The 23,136-nt window shown below is 35.2% G+C and overlaps 2 protein-coding genes across 7 annotated transcripts in view; one reads left to right on the forward strand and one right to left on the reverse strand.

The window, feature by feature from the left end:
* Nucleotides 1-23,136, reverse strand: part of LOC6047773 (transient receptor potential cation channel protein painless) — a 295,911-nt gene that overhangs the window by 168,906 nt on the left and 103,869 nt on the right. The gene's annotated exons all lie outside the window — the stretch shown is intronic.
* The window catches only part of LOC6047780 (lachesin), a 148,286-nt gene that overhangs the window by 28,649 nt on the left and 96,501 nt on the right, over nt 1-23,136 (forward strand). For all 6 annotated transcript variants that reach the window (XM_038255594.1, XM_038255595.1, XM_038255596.1 and 3 more), the window contains exon 3: nt 19,182-19,288. In XM_038255594.1, the coding sequence (XP_038111522.1) occupies nt 19,182-19,288 (107 nt within the window). The remainder of the gene's footprint in view (nt 1-19,181; nt 19,289-23,136) is intronic.

A 23,136-nucleotide genomic window follows, 5' to 3' on the forward strand; every position in this document is an offset into this window, starting at 1 on the left:
TGTTTGTCAAATACCAAAATTTAACAAAATATCTTTTTATTCGAAAATGCGAAAAAAACGAAAATGCTCAACATTCAAAATTTGTAACATGGATATCAAACGAAGCCAATTTTTTTTATGCTTTTTCTATTTATAAGAGTTTTTTTTTTTGAAAATACTAAAATTTTCACAAATTACCGTATTTTTTCGAAAATTCTCAAATTTCCAAAAAATGCAATATGGATACTAAACGATGAAAAACTGTGTAAGCTTTTTCACATTATTAGTGTTTTTTTTTTGTACACTGAAATTTTCACAAAACACTATAATTTTTTAATGTACTCAAATTTTCAAAATATGCAATAAGGGTATCAAACGACGCGAAATTTTAGTATTTTCAAAAAAAAAAAATCTCTAATAAAGTGAAAAAGCATACCAAATTTTGCAAATTAGAAAAATTTGAGAAAACTCGAAAAATATGGTTTGTTGTGAACAATTTTGGGTACATATTTTACTTTGAAACTTACTAGATTTTCAAAAAATAAATTCTTGGTAAAAGCATCGAAAATTTAACATGATATGGTTGAATGAAGTCGATTTTAGAAAGATTTTGAAATCCATTATCGGCGATAAGATTATTACCGATAGAATTATCGAAATAACAATAACGATAGAATTATCGTTATCGTTATCAAGCCTCGATAATTTTATCGTTAACACCCTTTTTTATTATGTTGGTACAAGCCAAGTAAATTTGGTTCAAAAATGTCTCCGAAACAGCTGAAAAGTGATTAGCTAAAATATTGAGGAGTAATAAAATTTAGCTAAACACACTTTATAGGTCACATAAATAATTTATTTTCTGATTTGAAGGTCTCAGGATTAAAGAGCCTTATTAGGATTTTTTTTTTTCTAATATTTGTACATGTATCAATTGGATTTGTAGAATTTTGCTTATTCATTGAAACAATTTCACATCACATTTTTACTAAAGACGCATAGTGCTTGAAGTTCAATCTATATGTTCCAACTTTATGAAATAGTAATTCTTGTTTTTTTTTCCTTTTTGGAGCATAACAGTTTTGATGATAAATAAAAAATATCGTGTAGAAATGCGACACTAGCCAAATGGTTCTGAAAACCCTACCTCTCAACGTTCTACCCTAGAGTATTCGAGGGAATTAATTGCTGGGGCCACGAGCGAGAGAGTGTCGGGCGGGCAAAAACAACCCAGCTAATTGAATAAATACTGGAAGACATCCTGCGAGCTTATGCTGTGTGTTTGGAGGAATAATATTAAGATTAATGACTTCCTGTGTTTTGGGCTGAGAATGGTGGTGGTAGCTGGGAACCGGAAAGCAACATCGGGATTAGTCAAGGCATTGTGGTTTGATGATGACTTTGGCTTTGATAGTTCCGCCCTCAGAATGATGAGGTGATAATGGATAATTTGGAAATTTGTCAGCTCTTTGAAGTCGGCTAGGTGTGATTTGGAGGTGATTAATTGAAAGTTGATTATGCTTCAGGAAACGAGTAAAATTATTTGGAATCGAAACACAAAAACAAAAAAATCCAAGTATAAATTCAAGGAAATCTCCCTTCACCGAGTCTATTTCCACCCATCAAACAGATCAAAAGAAGTTTTCCAAAATCGATAGTCTTGCACTGCTGCTGCTCGTCGCTCTTGGACTGGCTTCTTATCATTCACGGCACGATTTTCCCGAGTTTTACTCCCCTCGGTGGTGGCGTCTGCATTGAGGTCACCATCATCGACTGGCAGCACAAAACAGCAACTCATCCTAGATTCTGGAGTCACACAAACACACACACACCCAGAAACACCTAGCCAACGCAAAGAAACTTTGACTGGTGCGCCATTTTCGACCTTTCCGGGCGAAAAACTATTTTTCTTTTAACCTCCCCCCTCTGGAGAAACTCAAAATTGCGCCAAAATGGAAAATTAAATTGACATCAATTTGGTCGGAATTCGTGTCGCTTTTTTGTCAAGTTTTTGTTTTTAACTTTAAAAAATGACTCTTATTTCATCCCGGCCTTCAATCACACTGCAGCAGAGATCGGTGCCAGTGATGCCAGCAGCAGCTGTTTGGCACATAAAACACTCACTCCTGCAGTCGGATTTTGGTAGGGAAAATTAAAAACGCACAAGTCGAATCTCGTGTTTCGTTTAGTTAAGCAGAAGCTGTCGAAGAACAACAAGCATCAATGAACGGTTTTTTTCGGGAGGAGAACGTGAAGGAGCCAACGACTTTGACGGGTTGTACGTGCTGTCAGAGCGTGGCACGAGTTTTGGGACTTGAACAGTTTGGATCACTTCCACGACGGGAAAATTTCTTGGGTGTGATTGAAAGAAAAGTCAATTGAATTTGTTTTGTGTTGTGTTGCCTCTGTTGGTTAAGGGGAGTCAATTAAAGAGCAATCGATCAGACAATAATTTTGGTTTAGAGCACTTCGGTCATTTGATTTTGTTTGTATTTTTTTTATTACGGCTGAAACTTTTTTGGTGCCTTCGGTATGCCCAAAGAAGCCATTTTGCATCATTAGTTTGTCCATATAATTTTCCATACAAATTTGGCAGCTGTCCATACATAAATGATATATGTAAATTCAAAAATCTGTATCTATTGATGGAATTTTTGATCGACTTGGTGTCTTTGGCAAAGTTGTAGGTATGGATAAGGACCACACTGAAAAAAATGATACACGGTAAAATTAGTTTGGGTGATTTTTGTCACTAATACTGATTAAAAAAAACACAATTTTTATTTTTTTCTATTTTCTGTTATGTTTAAGGGGACATAAAATGCCAACTTTTCAGAAATTTCCAGAACGGGCAAAAATCTTTGACCGAGTAATGATTTTTTGAAACAATACTATTTTTTTAAATTGAAATTTTTGTCGTAGATTGAGTGAACCGATTTCAAACTTTAGCCACTTTTAGGCAAGTTTTTTTTTAAATAGTCACAGTTATTGATTTTTTACAATAAGTCATGGGCAAACATGGGGTTTGCCCACTTTTGAAAAAAAAAATTGCCAACAATATTTTAATTTTTTTTAATCAAGACTAACAATTCAAAAGGGCGTAATATTGAATGTTTAGCCCTTTTGAAATGTTAGTATTAATTTAAAAAATATATTGTTTACGATTCGATAGGAAAAATTCACGAATGTTTTATTTTTTAACATTGTGGATTGTTTGTGTGAAACTTAGAAAACATCAATTTTCCTGTTTTTAAATCTTTGCATGTCAATATCTCAGCAACTAAAGGTCATATAAACAAATTTCAAAAAAGCTAAATAAAGATACTATTTCTAAAATTTTCTTAAATATTTTTTTTGCAATTCCGTCGTGAAACTATTTACTTTTTCTGTCATTCTTGAACGACGAAATAGCCTACTTTTCTGTACCAAAAATAACAGAATCGAATAGCAACACTTTTCAAAATAAATGCTGAAAAGTTCTACATTTCAGCACTTAAATGGGTGCTGAAAAGTTGAACTTTTCAGCACTTGTTTCGAAAAGTATCACTTTTCAACATTTTTTTGATTTAAACGATTTACTGACAAAATACATGAAAATTTGACATAAAATTTCACTCAGTGTGTGTTTTTTTGGAATTGCAAAAAATGTTGTATGGAACTCGTTGCAAAAAGAGGATTTTTTCAGCACTCTTCGTATTTAAATGTACGACTCGTGCTGAAAAAATCCTCTTTTTGCAACTTGTTGCATAAACTACTATTGTTCAATTCAATTTTAAAAAATCAATAACTCCAACTAATTTTTAAAAAAACTTACCTGAAAATGGCTATAGCTTGAAAACAGTGTACTTTATCAAAATTTCACTAGATTACTTTTTGATTGCAAATTCCATTTTACATCTGAAAATTAAGTTAATAGTTTTTTGCGACCAATATTTCTATTTTTTTAAATCAGTATTGATTCAAAAATTCATAACTCGGTCAAAGATATTTTGGCCGTTCTGGAAAATTCTGAAATGCTGGCATTTGATTTCGTCTAAAACAAACCAAAAAATTAAAAAAAAAATGAAAATTGTTTTTTTTTGGAAAAAAAAGTTTTAGTGACAAAAAGTGGAATTAAAATTCATCCAAAAAAAATTACCGTGTTAAATTTTTTCCACTGAGTCCTTATTACCTACAATTTTCCGAAGATACCAAATCGATCAAAACATTCGACAAAGTGCAATAGCGATACATATTTTTTTAAGTTAATCATAGACTTAACATTAAAGAATCAGTACCCTTTATATTTTTTAATAATGTCAATCCAATAGGTTTTTCTAAATTTAATTTTAATACCTTGCGACCCATAATGTACCTCTGAAATTAAAAAAAAAATGGTATTCGAGGTTTAGCCTAAAAATATTCAGAGCTGTAGGTCAAATTCTCACTGGGTGGTATCATTTTGTTTCTGAAAAATTAATTGCACCAATATATTTGTCGGAGTTTCATCATTTTTGTAAGAAAGGCTCTATTTCACCTCTGGTGATATTAAATCGGGTAACGACTTCTAAAGTTATTTCACATTGGATTACAAAAATCATTTGAAAAAAAATCTAAGACCGAGAAGATGTCCTTGATAACCATGTGCCTTGGCGGTCTCTATGTCTAGATTTCTGCTCAAACAGAAACGTTGAAATAACTGATTAGCATCCAAACATAAATCTAGGATTTAGAAAAAATTGCTATCAACTTTAAAATTGCGCTTGTTTTTGCCAAAAATTAACTAATGCTGACATTTTTTTTGGGGAAAATATTCTGTGAACTCTTTTCTACATTCTGACATATTTGATAAAGTCTATAAACGCTAAAGTTTAATCGAACAAGAGAATTTTGTTTTCCAAAATCTCTCAGCTATTTAGTAGATGTATTGTAATATTTTACTAACTAAGCAATTTTAAATGCTGAAATTTGTATTTTGGTAATGCATTTATTTACAGTTAGTTGAACAATGATTTTTTTTATTTTTTTTAAGAAATTCATTTACTTTTGGAATTTTAAAGAAAAAAATTTAAATTGAAAAAAACATTGAAATTGAAAATTAGTTTAAAAAACTATTACGTGATTTTTGGCAGCAATGCTATTTCGGAACTATTTTTATAAGCAATTATTTTTCAATTAGAAATTGCAGTTGCTCAAATTTATTTACAATGCTTTCTTTTCATATTTCTTCAATTGATACAAAAGTTTGAAAAAAGTTTTTTTATTTATTGAATATGATTTTTGCATCCATGAACCCTTCGTTCATTTTGGATTGTTTTGGTTTTTTGATGGTTGTCTGCTTTTTAACTGGGCTACGGCCCAGTTATCGAGCGCCAAGTTAAAAAGCAGCCCAGTTACCGAACAACTACTGTATTTATAACAAGTCTCAAAATAATTTCATCTTGGAGCGGTTCTTTAAAAAAACGGAGTTTAAAAAAGAACCGCGCTTCTTTTTTTGTGAGCCATGATTTATTCGCTCTTTTCAGTGAACCGGCTATTTGAGCGGCTTGCTCTTTTCTTGCCCACCTCTTTTTTAAATCATATTATTGAGAGTACATATCGTATAAGAAGTACACTTTAAGATAATAATGTCTCATCTCTTATTTCTCACTTTTAGAAGTGGAAGTCAAAAGCTTACGAAGCATATTTGAAATTCATGATCCTCTCAAGCTTTTGAAAATAAAATAAATAATAAGTGTTTTCTAATGCCAATGTCTCAACAACTAATGGTCCTATTTTCAATGTTGATAAATGAAAACTTTGGAGACATGACCGAGATTGCAAAAGGGCGAAATATCCAATCTTACGCTTTAAACACAACTAAGGCATTAATTGGTTACATTCATTGGAACAACGACATACGGTTCGTCTGCTCAACCCGTCCTTTTGATGCCTCAAGCCATTTCATCACTAATCTGGTTAAAATTTCAACCACCTCGCAGGCACCGTCGTCGCGTCGACATGTTCAAGTTATTAGCTACCCCTCCCTCCCTCTTTGAAACTTTCCGCAGGATCAGGGGGAAGTTGAAGAAATCGCGATTGTGGGTTTTCCCCATTGTGGGAAAAACAAAGCCCCGTCTCATGTTGCCAAATTAATCGCACAAACAGCTTCCTTTTCAGCAGAATAAGCGCGGTTTGGGGGAGTTTTGCTTCCAGCTGTCAGCGAACACAAGTGAGTAATTGTTGGAGCGGGGTTGGGGGGAAAACAGTGGGGTGGTAATTGGATCAACCCCCTTTTTCGCTCCAAACTCCAACTTCAGGATAATTGATTGTGGGGATGTGGAATGTGGCTTGGTGTGTTGTAGAGCGCGTTTAAATTTCGTGGTACGGTTTATTCATAACGATGATTATCTTATCGCTCTCAATAAATCTCTAATGAGTTTTCGTAAATTTTGGAAGAGATGTGCCGGGTGAGAAGCTAAATGAATGTGGGGAGTACAAATTAATCAAATTTAAATGGTTATTCGTCAAGGATTTCAGCAGAGGCAGGAAGAATTTGAACGTTTACTGTCATCGTTAACATTTAAGATTCACAAAAAAACGATTTTTTTCGTGATTCGATTGTCAAAAGTTGTTTTTTGTTGTTCATAATGTTTGTCTTCAAAAACAAAACAAGCCCCAAATTTAAACTGCAACAATTTATACACCACTTTAGAGCATTAAATTTAACAGCACCCAACCCAAAACCCCACAGTTATGATGTAATTGGTTGTGGTTCTGTGGGGGGTGCTCGAAATGCTCAGAATCGATGTTATTACTGAAACTGTGGCACCCTACGCTGAGGGTGGAGGGCTCGACTGGAAATGACTTTATCGACAATTGTTTTTTTTTTGTTTTTCATGATTTCAAATGCCAGATTCCTTATCGGAAGAGAAAACCATTTAGGACGAAATTATCTAACCCTTAGAAGTTCAGTTTGTTTAAAATATGTTTTACATATTTTCAACCTTTCATTCATCACATTTCAGAAAAAAGATAAAACATTAGTAATTTTATAAGTTTTCCAATTATTTGATAGTTGAATTTGACCCAAAAGCCCCCGTTTATTGCGAAAACGTTTGTGTCTGCTAGCATTTAAACCACCATCACGCATTCGAAAGAGGCAGGAAGGGGAAGAACATAACGTATTTATGGGCGTGTTAAATTATGAAATTTGAACCAACGCTTCCTGATATCGCTTACAGCGACAAATTAATGAGACCGGCCGGAAATAGACAACACGTGTTTCTATGAGAATTGGTGTGCGAACACCACGTGGGGGGTGCGTATTTTAATTACCGGTTGATTAATGTATCGTTTGTAATCGAGTGAAAGCATCGCAATTTGTTTTTGTTGCGCCAGTTTATCAATACAGAGCAATTATCGGGTAGATAAATAACAGTTTATGCGACTCTATCAAAATTTGACAACCAATAAGGGACTTTTTAAAGGTCTTTAATGGAACCATTTAGGAAAATGGCTATTTTTGGGGGCCTGGCTTACAAAAACCGACAAACTCATGTCTTGTGAAGTGAGTCCGTGATACGAAATCGATGGGAAACGGCCAATTTGCTACCGCTGTTGTGCTAAGCCTACCCAAGTTCTTATCGGGCGTTCAAATCGTCAGCTCTTTTCGAGTGGGCTGCCCTTTTGAAATCGATTTTGCACACTATTAGAAGAAGGACTACCCGAGCATGGGTAAATAACAAGGGAAATGCGTAATAATACCTTTCTCTGGTATCAATACCAAATTTTGGTATTCCTGGACCCTTTAAAATTTGTCTTACGGATTATGCAAGAGCAAAATGTGCTATCATACCAATTTAAGGTATTGTTTTCATATTGCAAAATTGCCGAAAAGTGTTTTATCCAATTCCTCTGAAACTATGGGAAAATTTTGACCAATTTTGACAAAATAATTAATTTTGCGCTAAAATTATGTATTAAAGCGAATGCTTTCATTGCAAACCGGAAATTTCAAACTTGATTTCAATCATTTTTGATATACCCGAGCAGACGGAAATAACTTGGGAAGGTCAGTTTTTGATACTGTGAGAAGATCGAATTATGTTATTGGGATGATCGGATTAGTTGTTAAAATAACAAAAATCGATAACAAAGATTTGTTCGAAGAATAACTTAAACTGTTATTATGTTGTTATTGCAATAACAAACCAATAACACAGAAGGAATCATGAAGGAATAACAAGATTTGTTATTTTGTGCGGAGAGGTGGAGCAGCATAATAACAAAAAATGTTATTGAACTGGTATGTCTCCATAACAAAAAAGTTATTGTTTTGGTTTATTTGTAATTTGCAAATAAACCTGCAGTTGCCATAACTCCTCTGTACTAGTCAGGGCTGCAGAGTCGGGTACCTCCAAGCGACTTTGAATCCATACTTGAAGACAACTCCGACTCTGGATGCAGGATATGACGTCAACGACGACTTCAGCTCTCTAAAAATACCCGACTTCACAGATTCCGACTCCAAGTAAAAGTTGCTGAAAATTTTCTGAATCTGATGCAGTCTCCAAGGTCTCACTCCAGCTCGAACTTCAACGTCAGCTCCGACTTCCTGGCTCTGTGAAAATAATTACAGTTTTTGTTATTCGCACTACAAAAATTCTCAATAAATAAATCAATTCCGTTAGGGAATATAACAAAATTGAACAAAAAAATGAACTCTCAAAAGTTAATTTTATCGGATTAATTTGAGCTTGAAACCCCATTTCATGGTGAAATAAATGACCCCGATAAAATTGGTCAAAATTATTTCATAGTTCTAGCCAATTTTAGTAAAATCCCTTAGGAGGTATGTCAAATAATAAAAAAAACCAACTTGCGAAATTTCAACTATTTAGAATAGTTTAAGCTTAAGGACCCCATTTCATGGCCAAAATAATGACCCTGACGAAATTGGTCAAAATTATCCCATAGTTCTAACCATTTTAAACAAAGTCCTTTAGGGGGTATATCAAATAATTAAAAAAATCAACTTTCAAAATTTCAACTTTTTAGAATAATTTTAGCTTAAGGACCCCATTTCATAGCCAAAATAATGACCCCAACGAAATTGGTCAAAATTATTCCATAGTTCTAGCCAATTTTAGCAAAGTCCCTAAGGGGGTTATCAAATAATTTAAAAAATCAGCTTCCAAAATTTCAACTTTTTAGAATAATTTAAGCTTAAGGACCCCATTTCATGGCAAAAACGAAACGAAATTAGACAAAATTATCCCAAAGATCTAAACATATTTAACAAAAGAAAAAATAATAACAGATTGTGTTATGGACACTTAGAAACTTTTCCATTTGTGCGATTTATGGCATTTTTTTCTAAGTCAGTATACCGAACGAATAACAAATTTTGTTATTAGAAGAGTTTTTGAAATGTATAACATTTCCTCTTATTAGCGTGTTATTAAACATTTTCAATATAATATCACTTCAATACCAAATTTTGTTATTTTATCAGAAACTGTTATTATTTTTTCTTCTTGAAGTTGAACTTCAGGATAAAATAATAACACTTTTTGTTATTTTAACAGAATTTGTTATTGAAATATTATTAATTTTGTTATTACCGTCTGCCCGGGTACCCCCTAAAGAAATGACTTGAAGTTGTGGAAAATTTGTCTAAGTCAGGATGGCACATTTTGGTATTATTTTGGTATTGAAAGGTTTTCTGAAACTATGGGATTTTTTTTATAAATTTTAACAAGATAATTAATTTTGCGCTAAAATTATATGAAACCCAAGAATGTTAAAGCTTTTTTTCATCATCAGGTGAGTAGATTTGGCTGTCGCATATGGTTCATTTCCGTTTTTAACTTACTAACTGTTGCACTAAAAATGATATGAAAATACCAAATTTTGGTATTATTTATGCAAATACAAGCGACCAAAATGTGTTCTTGGTTGCCCACTAATAGATGGTAAAATACCATGAAATCACACCAAATATGTATGTATGACTACAGGAATACCAAAATCTGATTTTTCAAGGGCGCGGGTATACCTTAAAAATAAAACCATGGCAATACCAAGTTTTGGTATTCAAGCAATGTTCAAAAATCTAGAAGACCTCAACTTGGTATTGAAATGGTTTTATTTTGAGGTATTATTTACCCTTGGAATAACATGGTTTGGTATTGTTGTGCCCTTCCACATACAAAACTTTGGTATGATTTCATGGTATTTTACCATCTATTACTGGGCAACCAAGGGCACATTTTGGTCCCTGTTATTTGCCCAAGTAATACCAAAATTTGGTATTCCCGTGTTATTTACCCCTGCTCGGGTATGCTGTACGAAAATGATTTTGAAAAAGTTTAAAAGCTTGTTTTGATTTGTTAAGGGTGCACAGCAATCAAAGAAGTTGGTATCTTCTTATCTTAAAATTGTTGAATTGAAATCTTGAAATAATTTGATTAAAATAATTGGAATTGTAGCTTTATGGAAATAGTAGCTTGAATAAAAAAATATATCGATAGTTCCCATAGTTTTTCAGAAACTAAAATGTCTGCAACAAAAACCTAGGTGCAAAAGCTTTGGTTGATGTGGACCGTTAAGGGCAGTATAATTTAAAACTCGAGATTGAATCTGGGCATCGATGAGTGAAAAAAAATAGTTTAAGTGGTGTTATTATTACACAGCAAAAAATCCGATGGTAAAATCGCATGCAAAATCATGCACATCACCATCGTCAAAATAAACACTTAATATTACACACTGCATGTACAATTTTTGCAAACACAAAAAAAAAGTTTCAACCGACGGGATTCAAACCCAGCACCAACAGTAAGGACTGGCGCCCTAGCCCACTCAGCCATCAGACCGATGAAAAGCTGTAAGGATAAACGCATATATGAGCTTGACATTTCGGTTAAGTAGGTTTAACATACTGATGGGCTACATATTTCAGGGTGTAATATTACACAGAATTTCATAAAATAATGCAAAGTTTATTTTACACCCAGGCCTTTTACACACAGCTGGATTACTACAGGTCAAAGTTATTTTTCAACAGTCGATTCCTATCGACTATTGATTACTATTAAATTTATTATTTTGACAAGATAGACATCATTGACATATGGTAGTATTTCACATTACTTTCAACCAAACTTACTTTTTCCTCACTAGTCTCGTTGAAACCGACCAAACATGAAGTACTTCGTTGTATTTTCACTAGTATCGATTTTCTACGTATCTCAAAAGAAATTGTTGCAGAATGGTATCGTGCTTAAGCTTCCATCCAAAGCTGCTTCGCCACTGTTCTGCATAATTCATACCACTACAATAAGTGATCATTTTCCCGCGCCACATGGCTTTCAACAGATGATCAGTTCATCGATTGGTAGCTGCAAAAGCTTAACGAAAAGGTGTACTCACTACTTGATATCGTTCGATGGTCGAAGCTGGCGATTGGTGATTGAAGTTTTGAAAAGGCTTTTTTTCGCCAAAAAGTGGAACAATCGTAGTTATTTTATATTTATTACTGAATCGCAGTTTGATAGTAGAACATCGAAAATGTACGGAAATTTGATGGATTTCTTTGGGGTTACAAATTCTGTCTTAATTTTTTGGAATCCAGCGATGAATGCATCAACATTGTGTGGATGGAACTATTTTGCGAAACGTTTGGAAATTTTCAAATCATTTTCCACCATGGAAAACCACCTCAAAACTGACCATCTGCGGAACGTTTTTGGGAGTCCTTTTCGAGCGAGCTTTGAAATTGACATACCCTCAATGTTGTCGATCAATGAGAGTAGGTACGGTGGTTCATTTGTTCAAGCTATTAAAGTCTATGCCAATCATATAAATGCCTCACTACACTGGCACCAGGGACTTGCCAGAACGTCTACCGAAAAACGAAACAAACTTTTCGCGAACGCAGGCATAGATATTGCACCCAACGTAGGGTACGATAACGACTACATGTACGGATCAATGTCAAACTACCTTGTGTTGCTGATTCCAGAGAAAATCAATGAACCATTTTACAAAAACTTGCTGATTCCATTTTCGACTGCAGTTTGGATTTTCATAGCTGCCATGCTCACCAGCAGCTCAACACTGCACAGGTTCTTCAAACGCTACTTCGTTCAAAACATGCTGTTGATGATATTTTTCGGAAGCAAAACTGCAGGTCACAAGCTCACGACACTCGAGCGATTGGTGTTGGTGTGTTTCATGATTAACTTTTTTCTACTCTGCGAGTCCTACCTTGCGATCATGCTCAGCTACATGCTGAACACCAAATATCAGGCTCATCTGCAAACGCTGGACGAACTGGAGCAATCGTCTCTTTCAATTTGTCTTAGATCCGGAAAAAGCCTTGCGGCGTATAAGAATTTTTTCAACGTAGTTTCACCTAAACTTGAGGACCGAGTCGTCATTAAAAACTTCTCAAACCATTGGTACGATGTTGAGTCATGCTCGTGGGTAATGCGGTACGAAGTGGCGGAAGTGTTTTTAGTATCTTCGAGCAACTACGAGCGTGGGACGATGCGCAGAAAGATGTACGTGCTGCCGCAGATGCTCAGCTGGTTGACCAGAGTGCATTCCGTGTCCAGGTTGCGTCCGTTTGGGGATCACTTTGGCAGCGTTCTGCGGCGGATGATCGAAGCTGGATTCTGGAAGTACTGGAATGATTTGGTTATGGGAAAAATGTTGCAGAGCCAGAAATGGGGCTCATTTATAGTGTTTTCATTTTATGATCTCATCTCACTCTGGTACATATTGGCCTATGGATATTTGCTGTGCACAATCGTCTTTGTTGGGGAGATTTTCTTCAAAAAAATTGTAAAGGCATAATTTTCATCGTTAAATGACTACAACTTTAAAACTGAAATGTGAAAAAACTACATTTTTCAATTAAATGCCATTGCAAACATTTTCAAAGATTATTACGTGACAAACCAACTAAAGAGATTCCTTTGTGGACCACAAATCAGTGAGGTACTACTCGATATTAGCTCCTGAAAAGTGCCTAAAAGTGTAAAATGCCTCACGGCAAGAAAAAGAGGCGGTCCTCACCAGTAGGATCGGCAGATCTCAAGAAGTAAGTCAAAGAGTGCTGATACCTACAAAACCAGGAAGTTTGAGTAAGGACGCTCAAAATTCGTCTTTAAACCAGTTCGCTACCCTCCCTGTGGACGTAAGCGAGAAAGAAGAATTTGAACGACGGGAAAAGGTGCCACCCATTTTTGTGAAAACTTCGTCATCGGACTCGGTGCGAAAGTGGCTGACCGGGTTTATCAAATCTGGTGCTTTACGAGCTTTCATTCGCTTGTGTGCTGATGGACTCAAAATTCTGCTACCTACCAGAAAGGATTACAACTACGTTCGGGATTTCCTGAACAACACAAAGATTGAATACTACAGCCTTGACGATCCAGGTAAACGCCCCATGAAACAGGTCCTTCGAGGCCTGTACGGCATGGATGTGAGTGTGCTGAAAGAAGAGCTAAAAACTCTTAAGCTGAACGTGATCGAAGTCTTCAAGATGACTGTACCTGGTTCATCTCGAGAAAGGATCGACAACGCCGTCTGAGCTGAAAGCAGTTCGGGCAATTTTCAACATCATCGTGACTTGGGAACGTTATCGTCCAGTGCACCGTGACGTGACGCAATGTTCAAACTGTTTGCAGTTTGAACATGGTGGAAGGAACTGTTTCATCAAGAGTCGTTGTGCAACCTGTGGTGGTGAGCACGAAACTGAAGCTTGCAAAACAATCAACGAGAACAGCGAAGCCAAGTGCTTCAATTTCGGTGGCGACCATTCGACGAAGGATCGAAGCTGTTCAAAACGTGCTGAGTTTGTGAAAATTCGGCAGCAAGCGACGACGAGGCACCAACCAAATCGTCGCAAAACACCACCAACTTTCACGGACGTGGATATTCCTGCTTTGGCGTCACTAGGAGCGGGATCTGCTCGAGTGGCTTCAAATCTTCAGCCATTGCCGTTGAACCAGCGGCAAGCAGTTGCAGAGAATACAACACCTCCTGGCTTCAGTCAGCAACCGAGGGAAAACCAACCAGCATCAACGGAGGGAGGCAGTAGTGACCTGTTTTCACCACAAGAACATTTAAACATTTGCATCGAGATGACAACAACTCTGCGTGGTTGCAAAACTCGTGTGGAACAAGTAAGAACGTTTGGAGGATTCATCTTAAAATACAGTTCGTAGTTTACTCGTGCTAATGATTTTGAATATTTCAATTAATTAAATTGTTATGGTTTTAAGATAGGATAAGTTTTTAGAGTGCTTTATTTTCTTCTTTTTAGCCAATTGTATTCTATTCAATGCAAAAATGTTAAACAATTTGAAAAAAATAAAATCAATGTGACCAGTTAATAATCAAACAAAAAGTACAACAAAGATGAAGAGCATTTAGCCAAACCGCTAAACATGCAAAGAAATGTAATTATTATAATAAAGTTCAATAAAGATATACTTAATTTAAAAAAAAGCGGCCAGGACTATAGTCACCAGTATTTTTATAGAAGAAGATTTAGAAAAATAAGAAATAAGTTTCAATCAGCAATTCCAGCCCAAAAGAGAAATATTTAAGTTACTTTTTTCTCGACCCTCTCCGATTTAAATGAAACTTTGTAGACATATTATCCTACGCTTATACACCATATTCTTTTTTTTAGGTTACCTTTTTTAAACGATTCTCGATTTACGCAACTTTTTTAAGTCATGCCTAGGGTTAGTGAAATTTCACGATTTCGCGGACATGGTGAAATCCGTGAGATTTGGCTTTTTCCGTGAAATCCCGTGAAATTTTATGTTTGTGTGAAACTGTAACGATTTTTCTCAAAATGATTTATCTAACTCAAATAGGAATAAACATAATCTTATGAACTACTGTAGAATTAAGTGAGTGAATACTCTTGTTCAATTACTAACATAGGGCGAAATTCATGAAATTTATCAATTTTCTCAATGCATATTTGTTATTCTAAATAACAACATAATACTTATTTTATCTATACAGACTATTCAAGTAAATTTTATTAAATTTCATTTGAAAGCTTGATATGCAACATTTGAACAATTTTTCAGATTTTTCTGTGTCTTTAGAAACTTACTTAGTTTAGTAATATTTTAATTCGTTGTAATAACATTTTTACTGCTATTTTATTTAAAAGGTATGGTTTCAAAAGAAATTGAAAGAATTATTATTTTTTTTATTAAAAATAAAATGAAAGCTTTGAAATCAACTTTTAAAAACTTTACAGATTTTTCTGAGTCCTGTTTTATTTTAACGGTATTTGATTTTTTGGGTGGATAATTCCCGTGAATGTTTATAAAAATACTACTTTTTTTGTTTTTGTTTTCAACTATCTATATAAAAAATTTCGACGGTTTTGTTCGAACGCGCATCAGTTGGTAACGGAAAGTCAGATCGGAGCGCTCTTTGTTGCGTTGGGTTTGTATAAGATTCCAAGGAAGGTTCTTACGCAAAAAAGTGAAAACTTTGGCCACTCTGGAACCGATTCCGAAGCATCGGCAAATTGTATGGAGAAAGTTACTTAAAATCTAATTTTGATCACAAGAGGCTGAATAAGCAAAAAAGCAAAAAACGTCAACAAACGTAAAAAAGGCAGAACGAAGTTTGTCGGGTATGGCTTGTTTTGTATAAAAATTTTGATTTCGTTACAAATTAAATAATTTTTTACTTTTGATTTAAAATTTAAATTTTGAAAAGGGAGATAAAAACCTTTCAAAAAATGTTAATTTGTCTAATGTCACAACAAACATTCAAATTATTTCACTCATTTTTGCTGGACAAGATTGTTAAATCTTGCTTTGATATGAAATTCAATAAAATGAAGCAAATCAGCGAAAACTTTTTAACTTTATAAGTCAAATATAAAAAAAGCACGCATCCCTTACATTTTGTTTCAGAATATATTTAGAGCCCATCCATAAACTACTTTTAATCTTTTTTGAAAATTAGGAGATTTTTTTCTTCAAATTTATGAAAGATTTTTTTGTTTATTGAAGAATAGTATTTAATGAAGCATGAAAAGTAGTGTCTGTGATTCAAACATAAGATTTTAAGAGTTATTTTAACATTTTTCACGTTCCGCGAAATTTGCGTGAAATTTGGTGTTTTGAAATTGAGGTCCCCGTGAAATTTACAATTTTCGAGCGTGAAAAATCACTAAGCCTAGTCATGACTTAAAATGAGAATGTCCATGACTTAAATTGAGATTATGACATAAATTAAGAATCTTTGAGATTTCGTAATTTGTTGGAAAATTTTCAAAATGTATCATGGGATGGTTCTAGTCCATCCGAAACTTCCGGGAGTTTTTTGCAGCAGGCTAACCGAATAAACAAATCGAAGTTTCAAAATTTTGACAACGGATCCTACACAGACAGCTTTAGTAAGTGCGGTAGGCTACAGTGCATTGTTGTAACCACTTATTGGGATGTCCTGGGTCATCCAAGGACTCCCTGGAGTTAAGGTCTGTGGGTCTACCGCCGTAACATGCCAGAGGTCGACGGATTTTGACCCCGGGACTTACCCATATAGCTTCAGTGAGTGGCCATTGGATGACCCAGATCATCCCATTAAGTGGTTACAACAATGCACTGTAGCCTACCGCAATCACTGAAGTTGTCTGGGTAGGATCCGTTGTCAAAATTTTGAAGCTTCGACTTGTTTCTTCGGTTAGCCTGCTGCACAAAACTTTCAGAAGTTTCGGATGGACTCGAACATCCCAGGTGTTCCAAAACCATACTAAAATGTTTTAATAACATAACAAAACAAAATACAATTGAAACATTTTGAAAATTTTCCAACAAATTACGAAATCTCAAAGATTCTTAATTTAAATCATATTCTCAATTTAAGTCATGGACATTCTTTTTTTAAACGATTCTCGATTTAAACACCCCCATTTCGTTGTGTAAATCAAGAATATGGTGTATAAGCCATCCTGCATTTTTCTTGAATCTTTTTATAACATATTAGGCTATTTTCACAAAAATGTTGAGCGTAAAGAAATCTAGGACTCACCTTTAATATTGACTTTTAAACATAAAAAATAAAAAAATCTCATAGAAGAGGTTTTTCTTTTAGTGTATTTTTTTTTTTTTGAAAGCCCGTCTAATTTCCTATAAGTTTGTCTTTGACCATTTTGATACGATGCAACGGCTTCGAGATGTGTGTGTGTGTGTGTGCAACCAGCCAATCGGGACCACGCGGTCGCTTCTTACAAATTGAGTTGTTTCCATGTATTTTTAGATCTACATTCTATACATGCAAATAACTCGCATAGGCATTTGGAAGGTGTTAGCTCTGCCGAGCGTCGGTGACCCATTTCTACGCTGGCTAGCCGAGCGCGAGGTACTTCAGCTTTGTCGACAAGCCCCGCCCTGAAGAACGTTTGCACCAATCGGATTCAAACGTTATTTAGAACTTCCGAACCCTTGTCAAATGGACAAGGACCCAGCGCGTATATAGTTGATAGTAACAGTATTCCTAATTCCAGTCATATCTCACCAAGTTGCGATGGCCTAGTGGTTAGCATTTTTGCTTACCAATCCAAAGGACGGGGGATCGAACCCCGATTCGAGCGACTTTGATTTTTCGTTCACGTTCAGAGTTTCAAGATTTATATTTCCTATACTTTCTCGTTGGGAGCAGATGGGAATCGAACCCAGAACCATTCGCTTACAAAGCAAACACCGTGACCAATCAGCCACGGCCGCTCCTACGATGCAACGGCTTCGAGATACAGCAATATTTAAATTACGTAATACAAAAATATTCAAAATGTAATTATCGAGTGAAACTGGCTCCATATATTCAAAAATGGCTTATATAAGATCAGGAGAACATGTCTACAAAGTTTCATTGAAATCGGAAATGGTCGGGTACAACCGATTCCTTACTTGACATGGAATTGCTCCAATATAAAATTACCAGCAACTATTTATAGAAGTGAGAATATGAGCAACTCTTTGACGCTTCGAACAACGATTATATTTTGAATTTTTAGATTCAGAAACTTGAAAAATGACTTGTATGGACGAACTTATAATGCAATATGTTTTAGTTGGTCAAAGATAGAGTATTCTTAATGTAAAAACCATTAATGAAATTAAAACAAATGTTTTCGAAGAATATATTTTTTTAAGCTGCCAAAAATAAAATATATAAAACTATTTATAAAAAAAAAACCTTCTTTTTATTTCTTGCAATTGCCTCAAAATATAATTCTCAATATTTCTATGTAATTTACTATCTACTCCATACGTTCCAATTTAGGTCTCTCATTCTTCCAAAATCAGCACTTTGGCAAAACTTTGTCGCCAAGATTGCACTTTTTTCCCGAGCAGCTTCTCTCGTAAAAGTAATCTTTTACATTAAACTCCCCCCGCCACGTAGTGTTCCCTCTTGATTTCTCCTCCCACCAAACTTGGTAAACTGTCTGCACCGGAATTGATAACCAGTGTAGCCATTTATCTTGGCAAAGCGCTAAAAGTCAACCAGCAGCAGCAGCAGCTTCGAAAACAACAGCATAAAAGCAGTTCGGGAAAAAAATGTCACAACCTTCACAGTTTAGTGAGGGAGGGAAAACAAGTGCAAGGCCACCCCCCAAGCCAGGACGGGGGGGGGGGGAAATAAATTGTTCTGCAGCTTTCGGCCTGGTTTTCCATCGTGGCAACAAAAAAAAGTCGTGGGAGGCTGTAACGGTAATCCTAGAAAGGAAGAAAAACAGCTTGAATGCCCCCCTCCCCCTATGGTCGAGGATTTGTTCCTACTTGCAGCTTGAGAGTCGCTAATCGTCATTACCACTTGCTCCGCTTTTTATGTAAGGAAAAAGTCAAGGGTCTTTGCGGCACTTTCCCGTGAAAAACGAGGAAATTGGTGACTTGCTAAGATGGGCGTGACCTCCTTAGCAACTGCACTTTGGAAAACTATTCTTGCACTGGTAATTAACAAGCAGATTACATTATTTGCAAAGTCGTTCCAAGGTTAATTGCTGTGGCACTGTGGAAGAGAAAATTGTATTTTAAGTTTTGTCCTTGTGGGTTTCAATGAAAAATGAATCAAAACAATTGAAAACCCACAATTCCTTCTACGACAAGAATACAATCTGCTTCACCAAATAAATTTCACAAACTAACGCAAATGTTTTCTCTCCAAATGTTTCCCATTTTTTGCAGTGGTCGTCGAAGAGCCCGAGTTTACGGACGTTATCGAGAACGTTACAGTGCCTGCCGGACGGAATGTCAAATTGGCGTGCTCCGTCAAGAACCTAGGATCGTACAAGGTAAGGGGAGAGTGTTACGTCACCTTAAAAAACCATACACACGTGTGGGTACCCGAACGAAATTGTTTTTCCGCTTAAAATAACATTTGCCCTCAATACGTAATCCTTGCCCCCCGAAAACCTCAAGCGAGAGAGAGGAAAAATCACGTGCAATAAAACGAAATCTGTTTTATTAAAATTGTTATCTTTTAATAAAAAGCCCTGCGCGTTGCCGCAACCCGAAATGCCCGTTAAAGATAAATATGCAGCATTCATGGATATTTTCCTAATAAAAATTCACATTTATTTACATCTTCTTCACGCAAGGTGTACTCGAACGAGCAGTACACCAACATTCAGCTGACTGACGTGCTGGCAGACCGTTCAAGACGTTGCTTGAATCTTGTGCGGGGGTTGAAATGAAATCGGGGCCAGGCAGAACGACGATGATGATGATGCCCTGTAAGTAAAAGCCTGAAGACTGATTTCAAGAAGCCAAACCAGCATCCGTAGTACAGTCAGGAAGCTTGAACGGTTGTTGTTGGCCGGCGGTGGATGCTATATTTACATTCATCCACCGTCAGACAGACGGCACGGACCAACAACCTTTGCGAAAAAGCGTTTCTTACGTGAGGTTTTTGCAAAAATATGAGAGGGAAAAGTTTGGGGCGGTACGGTAAACTATCAACTTTTAAGTATTAAAAATGCAGATTAATTACTTACAGACTGAATAAGCTAGACAAGCAAAATGAGACAAACAAGGCTGGATAAAACAATACAAAAATATACGACAGATTGAGACAAATAATACAGAGTGAGACAATCAAAATAAGAAGATACCGTAGATTGGACAGTCAGCGCAAATGAAACTACCTAGTGAAAATTAGACATACTTGAACGAATGAGACATTTAAGGCAGAATGAGACAATCAGTACAAAGCTTCACAGCATGAGACAATCATATCAGAGTGAGACAATCAAAATGAGAAGTTGTGGAAGAATGAGACAGATTGTGCAAATGAACAACCAAGACAAAATTAGATTTTCAAGTAAGAATGAGACAAGCAAAACATAGGAAGACAGGATAAACGGTATATGACATTCAAAAAAGATTTATAAACACAGGACACAGTGAGACAATCAAGAAAAACAAGACAGTCGAAAAACAATCAAGCAAAGTGAGACAATAAAAAAAAACAAGCTATGGCAGAATGAGACAGACTGCGCAAATGAAAAGTCAACACAAAGTGAGACAAACAAATCATAGTGATACAGCTAAGACGGTATGAGAAAATAAAAACAGAATTAAGCACACATGACAAACTGAGACGACTTTATGCATGTCGGCCACTATTGCTAGTTCCAACTACTAGTTTCTTCCTTTTATCTTCAAGGACTTCGCCGCCCTGGGCTCCTAAGTATACAAGAGTCTGGCACGGAGTGACTGCGCCGAATACCCATATTGAATGTTAGGGGGCCCAACGCGGGATTCGAACCGGTGACTTCTGGATTGTGAGTCCAGTTGATCCACACGGGCAACAAAAGCAAATGACAAAAAATAAGACAAAATTTTACCGACAAACATAACAAAGTTTGACAATCCAGACAATGAGGTGTTTGGCAGAATGAGACAGACTGCGCAAATGGAACAACCAAGATAAATTGACACTTACAAGAAAGATTGAAACAAACAAGACAAAGTAAGATAGGCAAGACAGTTTGAGACAATCAAAACAGATTAAGACACAAAAGACAAAATGAGACAATAAAAAACAAAGAAAGACAAAAAAACAATCAAGAAGAGTGAGACGACCAAATGACATGTTATAACAGAATGAGAACATCCAAACTTGCATCCAAAACAAAATGAGACAAACACGATTGAATAAGAAAAACAAGACAAATGAGTTCAGCTGAGATGGTATGAGACAAAAAAGACAGAATTAGACACACAGGACAAAGTGAGACAATCAAGAAAAAAAAAATACAGATTGGGACAGGCAGAATAAATCAAACTGGATATAGGACATAGGAATTGTAGTAAGACAGACAGGACGAAATGAGACAATTCTGACAAAATTACACAGACATGACAGTATAAGACAATCTGATGAGAAGTTATAACAGAATATCATCGACAGCGTAGACTAGAAGACAAGACAACATAAGGCAAACAAGATAAAATTAGTCAAACAAGAAATAATGAGACATTCAAGAAAAAGTTGAACAAGCAAGGCGGTGGGAGATAATCAAGACAAAATTTGATAACAGGACATAGTGAGACAGTCAAGACAAAAAGAGCAGACAGAATGAGACGGACAACTCAAAACGAATCTAAAAGAAAAAATAGACATCATAATGAAACAGATGAACAGATGAATAATAAAAGAGCATGAAACAAATACAGAATAAGACAGACGGTGCATGAAGACAAACGAAAAAAAAAAAAAACAGATATTACCAAATAATCTGTAATGAGAGAGACCTGAAAAAATGAGACAATCACACAAAAAGAGAAGACAGAACATTTGAATAGAAATCAAAATTAACCGACAAGTCAAAATGAGCAATGAGTGGGACATAAAGACAGACAAGACAGTATAAGACAGACTTTTCTGAAAGAATTATACAGAATTATTATGATATAGAGAACATAATGAGACACACACGACCAAATATATTAAACTGAATGAAACAAATAATGGAGAAAAAGCAATCAAGACATAATGAGACAAACAAGACGGAATGAGACCACGGCTACGTCACGACTGTCATCCACATATAAAGCGAGTGAAGTCAAATCGAACCAAGATTGAACCAAGTTTTTGGCGCGTGGCTTTTGATAATTTCGTATGCGCATCGAGCATAAATAACAAAAATGAAAACTTTTTTAACTTTTTTTTCCTTTTAACATTTAATCTCAGGAGGCAACTAAGGGAATAGCATTTAATTCCGTCAAGCACCTAATGTTAGCATATCAGCACTGTAGTGTTCAGTGAGTTTGGTTGTGTTGTATCGTCAAATAGAACTTTGTTTTATTGATCTAATTGTTATTATGTCACAATATAGCAAAAGATAAAAAAAAACCGTAAAAAAATTGGGAACAAAATTTATGTATTTATTTCATACGACATTTTCAAAAACCACACGTAAACAATATTTACAGAGCGGGGACTTCAGAAAACTGCAGCTGACACGCCACGACTGTCATCCACATACAAAGCGAGTGAAGTCAAAATCGAACCAAGATCGAACCAAGTTTTTGCAGCGAGGTTTTTGAAAATGTTGTATGCACATGAATTGCAAAAATAAAAACTTTTTTTTTAATCACCAAGTTTTTTTTTCAAGCGATTAACAATTAATTTTAGATTTCCAGAGATTTTTTTTAAAAAAAAAAGTACCAATAAACTATTGTCTTTCATATGTTTATAGGACCTAATAAAAAAACTCTAGATTTGAACTTTAATTAATATTCAAATAACTTGTAGCAAACTGGTAAAATTTAAATTCTAAATTTTAGTAGGGGACAATGATAAATTCAATGTTCCAAAATATTATCAGCGTTTGTTAAATTCGATTCTAACCTAAATTTTAAATGCAACAACCTGGGTTTTTAGAACAGGATGCAATGAATAATCATCGAAATATGTTGATCAAACTCGTGGTTGAATTATGTTTAAATGTTAAATTAACTGAGTTTTCTAAAAATGTAATTGAATTTAAACCAACAGGAAGAATATTACCAACTTAATTTTGTTTCAATGCAACTGAATATATTTAATTTTTAGTTTAATGTTACGTGTTGTTCTAGAACAACTTTGTTTATCGGTCTTATAAATAATAAATGAGGAAATCCCTGAATGAGACAT

The sequence above is a fragment of the Culex quinquefasciatus genome, chromosome 2 (assembly GCF_015732765.1).
Source record: "Culex quinquefasciatus strain JHB chromosome 2, VPISU_Cqui_1.0_pri_paternal, whole genome shotgun sequence".
Taxonomy (NCBI): domain Eukaryota; kingdom Metazoa; phylum Arthropoda; class Insecta; order Diptera; family Culicidae; genus Culex; species Culex quinquefasciatus.